At 39.8% G+C, this 9,693-nt stretch overlaps 1 protein-coding gene and 1 non-coding gene across 2 annotated transcripts; one reads left to right on the top strand and one right to left on the bottom strand.

The window, feature by feature from the left end:
- Positions 1-1,248: 1,248 nt before the first annotated feature.
- Positions 1,249-1,354, bottom strand: LOC132427798 (U6 spliceosomal RNA). Its single transcript, XR_009520003.1, has one exon. It is a non-coding gene; the product is annotated as a U6 spliceosomal RNA (small nuclear RNA).
- A 4,272-nt stretch (positions 1,355-5,626) lies between these two features.
- Positions 5,627-6,586, top strand: LOC132426597 (olfactory receptor 13C7-like). The gene is given in 3 exon segments (XM_060013393.1): positions 5,627-6,056; positions 6,059-6,432; positions 6,434-6,586. Coding segments are annotated over 3 exon segments (957 nt in total).
- The last annotated feature ends 3,107 nt before the right edge of the window (positions 6,587-9,693 follow it).

Here is a 9,693-nt window from a genome sequence, read left to right on the forward strand (position 1 = left end):
AACAAAACAAACACAAAACCAGAGACTTTCTGAAATCGACTAGAGAAAATGGCACTATTTTGTAGCTAAGGCTCTAGAGCCCACAAGCCACAACTACTGAGCCCACGTGCCACAGCTACTGAAGCCCGCATGCCTAGAGCCTGTGCTCTGCAACAAGAGAAGCCACGACAATGAGAAAGCCCACGCACAGCAACAAAGACCCAACACAGCCAAAAAATAAATAAATTAATTTTTTTTAAAAAAAGAGTATTTCTCAAGTGCAGGGAGGATTCTTTATATGAAGTGTATGTGCGTACAGTCTGCAAGTTAGGAAAGTTTCTTAAACGCTATGCTTCATTTCTCCATTTGTAAACTGCAGCTACTAATAGGGTTATTAAAAATTACATGGGTTAATACATAATAAGTGCTTAGTAGATGATCTGGGACATAATGATTGCTCGAATAAATAACAGCTATTATTATTAAGCATGCACTTTCATGTACATGATGGTGAGCTTTCTACTGAGAAACTTGGCTTAAAACAGCAGCATAAGGGAAATAGTTATGAGACACTGGAATAGATAGTCAAAGAAACTGACAACATTGCTCTAAATCTACTTTAAAAAAAAAAAAGTAAGGCCTTCTGTGGTGGCGCAGTGGTTAAGAATCCGCCTGCCAATGCAGGGGACACGGGTTCGAGCCCTGGCTCGGGAAGATCCCACATGCCGCAGAGCAACTAAGCCCGTGCACCACAACTACTGAGCCTGCCCTCTAGAGCCTGTGAGCCACAACTACTGAGCCCTTGTGCCACAAGTACTGAAGCCCACACGCCTAGAGCCCATGCTCCGCAACAAGAGAAGCTACCCCAATGAGAAGTCCATGCACCGCAATGAAGAGTAGTCCCTGCTTGCTGCAACCAGAGAAAGCCTGTGCGCAGCAACAAAGACCCAACGTAGCCAAAAATAAATAAATTATATATACATATATTACTTAAAAAAAAGAAAACAAGTAAGAAAGATCCCTCTCTGTCTGAGGGAAGGATGGAATAAATGCTTCTTTAAGTGAAAAAAGTAATATGTATTCATTGTAAAATGAACAAACAAACAAATCAAACACTACAAAGATGTAGAAACTCCCAGTACTCTTACCCAATTTGGCACTTACCATTTAAGACTTTTTCCCATTTATATATTATGCGTTTTCCCACCTGTGTGGTGGTTTTGTTTTGTTTTTTTTAACAAAAATGGGATCATACCATCCAAAAAAAAAAAAAACATGGAATGCTTCATGAATTTGTGTGTCATCCTTGCACGGGGCCATGCTAATCTTCTCTGTATAGTTCCAATTTTTGTATATGTGCTGCTGAAGTGAGCACTGGACTTTCTATTCTGTTATATCTGCTAACTTTAAACTATGGCTATCCCCAGTCATGTTGGACTTTTATGTCAAGAGACCAGCAGGCAAGGAAAGGAGTCACTATCCTAGTGGCATATAACTGATCCTGCTCATGAGGAGGAGATAGGGCTGCTTTTACACCAGGAGGGCTATTATGGGCTGAATTTTTGTGTCCCACCAAAATTCATATGCTGAATCCCTTAGAGTCTATTACCTAGGAAACCCAAACAATGACCACTGTTTTTAACAATAGGACCATATCACAGAGCTTCAGAAGCAGGTTGTCTGATTTTCAAGAGAGCCACCATTTCAGCCCAGAAGTTATTCCATTTCAAGAAGAACACAGCTGTGGAGGTAGAAAGACGACAGCATTTCACACACACACACACACACACACACACACACACACACACAAGAATGTGGCATTGCATGGAGAAAAGGCACTGTGCATTTTCCACTTTGAGGGGGCTAGGTGTGAGTATCAGGTTTCAGAATAATGCAGGAAGCCAAGAATTTGTACAAACTAATAGTACAACAAAAGGCAGCTGTGGGATTGTGGTTGGTTTAGAAGTAGTGCTCACAACTGTGGAGCAAACAAAACTACCCAAGTTGACCCAAGAAGAGCATGGTGTGGTGAATTCCAAGACGTGATGGACACTGCAAAGTTGGGATTCTAATGTGTCTAAAATTTGCTCTGTATAGTTCTAGAATTTCAATTAATTATTGAAAACTACTTCTCAAACTTTAACATGCATATAAATCGCCTGAGAATTTTGTGAAAATGCAGATTACAGTTCAGTAAATCTGGAATGGGACTGGAGATTCTGCAGTTCTAACAAGATTTCAAGTGATGTTGCTGGTGTTAGATCACACTTTGAGTAGCAAGTACCTAGGATATTCTGGTAGAATTAGTCTGGCACTGGGGCTGATTCATTCATTTGCCTAATTGATATCTGTATCCTTGTTTGAGCAAGAATTTTGAGACAGCTAAAATATTCAGATGTACATAGTAATACCTAGAGCAACCACTAGAAAAATAAGGCAAAGAGCTACAGCTAAAAAGCCAATACATAAATTAAAATGGAATTAGTTCTAAGAATTATTCAATTAACCTAAGAGACTGGAGGAAAATAGGAACAGATGAACAAAAAGTAGATGTGATAAATAGAAAACAACAACAAATAGTAAACTAAACCCAACTATTCAGTGATTACATTAAATAGAAATGGATCAAACTTACTAATTAAAATACAGAGACTGTCAGACTGGGTAAAAAAGCAAGTCTCAACTGTATTCTGTCTAAAAGAAGCATTTAAAAAATAAAGACACATACAGGTTGAAGGTAAAAGGATGGAAAAATATATCAAGCAAACAGCTGGAGAGTTATATTAGTATCAGATAAAGTAGATTTGAAGACAAAGCATATTACCAGAATAAAGAGGGACATTTCATAAGGATAAGGTGTCAAATAATCAGGAAGACATAAAATCATGAATGTATATTCACCTAGTAACCAAGCCTCAAAATAATATGAATGAAAAACAGACATATTTAAAGGGAGAAATAGAGCCACGGTCAGAATTGGAGATTTTCATATCCTTTTCTCAGTAATTGATAGAACTAGACAAAAAAAAGTCAAAAATTAATTTGCTATGGACCATAGACCTAAACATAAAAGCTGAAAGAAACTATAAAGCTTTTATTATAAAACATAGAAAAACATCTTTGTGATTGGGGGGTAGGCAAAATTTTCTTAGAGAGGATATGGAAAGTAATAACCAAAAAAAATATTTTAATGGTAGAGTTCATCAAAATTTAAAACATCTGCTCAGCAGAAGACACTATTAAGAAAATGAACATGCAAGGCACAAACTGGTAGAATATTCACAGTACACATATCTGACAAAGGACTTGTATCTAAAATATATAAGAACTTCCTACAACTCAATATTTTTTAAAAAAACAACAGAAAACTATAATAATGGACAAAATGTTTCAACAGATAATTCACAAAGAAAGATACAGGAATGATCAATGATCACATGAAAAAGTGCTCAAGGTTACTTGTTATCAGGAAAATGATGCAGATGAAAACCACAATGAGATACAACTACACATCACCAGAGTGGGTAAAACTTTAGACTGACAACACCAAACGCTGGCAAGAACGTGATATGAGAACTCTTGTGGTTTTTTTTTTTTTTTTTTGCGATACCCGGGCCTCTCACCATTGTGGCCTCTCCCGTTGCGGAGCACAGGCTCCTGACGTGCAGGCTCAGCGGCCATGGCTCACGGGCCCAGCCGCTCTGCGGCATGTGGGATCTTCCTGGACCGGGGCACGAACCCATGGTCCCCTGCAACGGCAGGCGGACTCTCAACTACTGCGCCACTAGGGAAGCCCTCTTGTGCTTTTTTTTTTTTTTAAATTAGGGTATAATTGCTTTACAATGGTGTGTTAGTTTCTGCTTTATAACAAAGTGAATCAGTTATACATATACATATGTTCCCATATCTCTTCCCTCTTGCGTCTCCCTCCCTCCCACCCTCCCTATCCCACCCCTCCAGGCGGTCACAAAGCACCGAGCTGATATCCCTGTGCTATGCGGCTGCTTCCCACTAGCTATCTACCTTACGTTTGGTAGTGTATATATGTCCATGCCTCTCTCTCGTGAAAAAGAATTTTCTAATACTCTAGAGCTCTGCAAATATGGAGTAGGTCATTTGGGAATGTAGTGGGCTCTTCATCATTAGAGGAAATCAAGCTGAAACTGAAAAGCCATGCATCACTGTGGTGCAGAAAAAGATCTACAATGGGAGACAGAGTTGGACTAGATTATTTGGGGAAGCATGATCATGATATAATTCTGTGTAACATACCTAGAAGCTTAGCCAAAATGTTCAAGGACTATTAATGTCCACTGATTCCTGTGTGGACATTCACCAAGAGGGAATGATAACAAAAATATAAAATAACATAACATAAAATAGATGTTGTTTAAGAGTACAAACTTGTGACAAGTAGTAAATAACCCAGTGATCTAATGCACAGTTCAGTGAATATAGACAGCAATATTGTATCATAATTATGTAATAAATATCACAACAGCAATCATATTACAATATGTAAATGTATCAAAGTAACACATTGTACACCTTAAATTTACATGTTTTATGTCAAATATATTCAAGACCGAAAAAAAAGAAAAAAGCACTGCTTTTAGTTATCTAAGAGAACTAGATTTCCAGAAGCTGTGACCCACTGTGGATTTTTGGAGACAGTCCTCTGTCTATCTTCATAAAACATCAGATTCAAACTATTAGGAACATATCAGCATTTCCAGATCACAAAATTACCTTGGAGACCTCCCCAAGGTATCTCTCCATGTCCAGTGTCCTTTTGTCCTTAAAAGCCCAGCTAGATTCTACATCACTTAAGAAGCATTTCATGATCCCTGTTCTATCAACATGCATGTCCTTTTAGATGTTCTGGCCTCTCCTGAATCCTTCTGCTTCCCTCCCTGACAGGTTGTGTGCCCATTTAAGCCTGGGCCATGGGTCACCCCTGTTCCTCATGGGAATTCTCACACCCATATACTGGGTGATCAACAAGTGTTTTGATGGATGGATGGATGGATATTCAGACACAGACAAATAGATTGATGGAGGGATGGAGGGATGGAGGGATGGAGGGATGGAGGGATGGAGGGATGGATGCACAAACGGACAAGACAGGTGGCTGGACAGACAGATGAATGGAAAGCCCTGGAGCTAGCACTGCTCATGAGAAAAGAGATCTTGGGAACAACAGGAGTATGTTTTCTGTGAAAGTGATCTGGAGAAACAGAGAGAGTATTCACAACTAATGATTTCCCTAGTACCTAGCACAAAGTGGGAGAACACAGAGCAAACTTAAAGTCACTTTTCTGGCCAAGTTTAATGAGATGAACTGCCATATAGGACACAGAACCACTAAAATGAATATGTTATGTATCTTGTCTCTGATTGAATGCATTAAATAATCAGAATCTTCACTTTAAACATTGTAAATTTGATATTGTATGACCCCAAAGTAATTTCTAATTTTATTTCTCCTTTTTCTTGGAAACAAATAGAGACTGTGGACTTTCACAATGGTTTTTCAATCACTCAGCCAGACTGGAACTCCAGACCAGATGCCCTGGACCTACATGACACAAAGGATGTTGAGCTTGGATCACTGAGTATTTTATTTAGTTGAAAGACGAGACAGACCATGGAAAGTGCCAACCAGACAGCCTCTGTGACAGAGTTCATTCTCCTGGGCCTCTCAGCCCATCAAAGGCTGGAGAAAACGTTCTTTGTGCTCATCCTGTCCATGTACCTGGTGACCCTGCTGGGCAACGAGGTCCTCATCCTGGTGACTATCCTGGACTCCTGCCTACACAAGCCCATGTACTTCTTCCTGAGGAACCTCTCCTTCCTGGACATCTGCTACACAACCTCCTCAGTCCCCCTCATCCTTGACAACTTCCTGACCCCCAGGAAAACCATCCCCTTCTCAGCATGTGCTGTGCAGATGTTCCTCTCCTTTGCCATGGGGGCCACAGAGTGTGTGCTTCTGGGCATGATGGCGTTTGATCGCCATATGGCCATCTGCAACCCCCTGAGGTACCCTGAGGTCATGAGCAAGGCTGCCTATGCACCATGGCTGCCAGCTCCTGGGCAGCTGGAAGCACCACTGTCATGATGCAGACATCCCTAGCAATGCAACTACCCTTCTGTGGGGACACTGTCATCAACAACTTCACCTGTGAGATCCTGGCTGTCCTGAAGTTGGCCTGTGCTGACATCACCATCAATATAATCAGTATGGTGGTGGCCAATGTGATCTTCCTGGGCATCCCAGTTCTGTTCATCTTTTTCTCCTACGTGTTCATCATCGCTACCATTTTGAAGATCCCCTCAGCTGAGAGGAGGAAAAAGACCTTCTGCACCTGCTCTGCCCACCAAACAGCTGTAGTCATCTTCTATAGGACCATCCTCTTCATGTATGGGAAGCCTAAATCCAAGGACGCCCTGGGAGGCAGACAAACAGGACCTTGCAGACAAGCTCACCTCCCTCTTCTATGGAGTGGTGACCCCCTTGCTCAACCCCATCATCTACAGCCTGAGGAATAAGGAGGCGAAGGCCGCTGTGAGGAACCTGGTAACTTGGAAACGCTTCACCCAGTGATGCTGGAGGGGTCCTGATGGTTCCTGTTCCCTGGTTTCTCTTACCTGAGGGTCTCGGAGGATAAGATGAAGGGCTAACTTCATGCAAGATAACGTAGGTAAATCTAATTACACGGAATCTCATTACACCCAAGAGCTCTGTGTGAACAGAAAGCATTTAATATGAATTTTCCCCTCATTCAATAGGCGATTCTACAAAAGTATATTTCTGTTGATCAAGCCTTACAGTTCTCTATATCTGTGATGCATAGTAAACAAACTGATAACAAGGAAAAGTAACCCTTCAAGATTTATTGTTTAACTCATGAAAAGCTCAAGTCTGTAGGGCCATAATTCAATTACTCCTTGGCTCACCCTTTGAACATATTTTAAAGGGTTCTTATTTTTATGTCACCTATGTCAACTCTTCCTACTTCATTATTAAATAACAGTAATATTTTTATCCTTATCCTCATTGCCTCTTTCTCCTTATTGTCATTTAAATTATTAAAACTGTTTCTTGAATCATTCTCTTCCTGTGTCTTCAAAATTAACCTCTTTCTCTTGTCCTTAACCAAGTCCCCCACCAGAAAATCATTTATATCTTTGGAGCAGAGAGGAGAGCAAGGTGTGGCGAAACTGATGCAAAGGTCAAAGGTTCAGGCCTTTTTTCTTTTCCCTTTTTTGAAAATGTTATTCATCCCTGGGTTCTTTCCCTAGATATCCTTGGCCTCCAAGGGTCATCAGAGTAATGTCAAAACTGAGAGGTACCGAGGAGAATCAAATGAATTCTATTAACCACCTGACCTGGCTTGACCGAGTGTGCAGCCAAGGGGTGACCATCGCTTGCTTTTCTACCTAAGAAACCCCAAAGCCACACGGTAGTCAGAGGGAGAGGAGGTGATGCTCAGAGGGAGGAGGAGACATCTAAGAATCACCTACATGACTGGTGAGGAATTCCAAGGCAGCTCCCTAGAGTAATTAATCTAGACATCTAGTTAAAGAATGAGTAGAATAGAAAACCTCTGACAGTTGATATCAATTTTTAATCCAATAGAGAGGAAACTAACAATCGAAACAATCAGTCTTTGCTGAAAAAGAGTCATTGCAGGAAGATGGTGAAAGCATTAAAGAAAATTCTCAGTGGTTTTCTCAGCAGAATTCAAGAGAGTAGTGAATCAATAAAACAAGAGAAGTCTATAAAAAAAGAAGCTAGGAGAAAAGATAACTGGGAAATAAGAACTTTTTCTTAGGGGAAAGATTCCACTTACTGGGTCAAATAAAATTCAGTAGAAAGTATTTAAAAGTAGATGGCACAATTTTTTAAAATGAACTTTAAAATGAAAAATAACTTAAATTCCTCTCCTAGACTTCAGAGAGAAAAACAAAGAGATTTAAGTTATTTGAGAAAAGATGAGAGGCATGGGAGATAGACCAGGGGAATCCATCATGAAAACATGAAGAGAAAACAGAGCAGACAAAAGACAAATAATAACTAAAGAGAAAAAAACACATTTCACTGAATAGAAGTTTTAGATATTTTGTTCATAAAATGTTCATCAATCACCAGATAAGAATCGTAGCAAAAGACACACCTACCTAGGATAACTATTCAAGGATAACTTTTGATGACTATATATACCAAAATAGTTCTATAGACTTTTACACAGAAGAAAAGCATATTTCCTAAGAAGGAATGAGAATCTGACTGCCATTGGCCAGCTGTTCTGCAGCCCTAAATGTAGACATCAGTGGAACAAGGTTTACTAAGTTGTGAGGGAAATGGGCTGTGAGTCCCGAGTTCTACATACCCCTCATCATTGCACAGATACGAGGGTTAAAAAGACACTTGCTGTCATGTGTAAACACAGAAAGCACATACCCCTGCAATCCCTTCCTGAAAAAAAATTTATTTAGAACATTCTCCCAACAAACAGTTAAAAATAAATAAATGAAAGGATGTGATGGATATGCCATAGAAGAGACAGTGGAGAATGATGAAATGCATAAGACCAATGAAGTTTAGTCAATTCTTATACCAAATTTGCAAAGACAAATCTATGAAGGAATTAGTAGCAATCATGTCGAGGTAAACAGTAACAAGAAAGCAATGATGGAGCTCCAGTTACAATTCTAGATGACTTCATCAAGCTGGGAAATGGAGAAAGAGAAGCAAAGGCCACTGAAGGCTTCATCTTACAAAAGATATGGTGGGAAGGGATTCTTATAAATACAATCCATTGCATTGATACTGAAATGCAACAAAAGTCTTAACATGCTTGTTGAAAATTTACGAGTCAATACCAGTAGACAAGTATTAGAATTCTTTCTTTGAAAGAATCCGAGGATTATGAAAGAACAAAGAAAGTTCATCAAATGAAAAAACTCATTTATTGAACCTAAGTAGATTTAAATCATTGTACAGTAAACAAATAATACACATTACCCAGTGGGTTTTTTTTTTAGGAATTTCAAGGTTTCTAACATTAGGAACATTAGGAGATCAATTACTGCAACCATTTTGTTAACAGATTAAATAAGAAAAAGTAATCCCATCCACAAATGTTGAGAAGTCATTTGGTAAAATCTAGCATCTATTTCTGACTTTTTAAAGTAGTGGACTTGAACAGAAGAAACCATCCTTCGTGAAGAACAACAGCAAACAGCATACTTGACGGCAGAATACCAACGACATGCCTACGATGCATGTCTGGATTAGGACCTCTGCTCTCGATGTCTGCATCATTCTAGCTAATTAAACCAGATCAGAAAAACAAATAAGGAACAAAATATAGAAAAGAAGGAAACTGGGCTTCCCTGGTGGCGCAGTGGTTGAGAGTCCGCCTGCCGATGCAGGGGACACGGGTTCGTGCCCCAGTCCGGGAAGACCCCACATGCCGCGGAGCGGCTGGGCCCGTGAGCCATGGCCGCTGAGCCTGCGCCTCCGGAGCCTGTGCTCCGCAGCGGGAGAGGCCACAGCAGTGAGAGGCCCGCGTACCGCAAAAAATAAATAAATAAATAAATAAATAAATATTTATAAAAAAAAAAAAAGAAAAGAAGAAAACTATTCAGTAAGTAAACAGATGTTGTTTACTGAGGAAAAAAGTTTAATCAAGTGCAAAACTACTA

Source organism: Delphinus delphis, chromosome 6 (genome assembly GCF_949987515.2).
Source record: "Delphinus delphis chromosome 6, mDelDel1.2, whole genome shotgun sequence".
NCBI classification, from domain to species: Eukaryota; Metazoa; Chordata; class Mammalia; order Artiodactyla; family Delphinidae; genus Delphinus; species Delphinus delphis.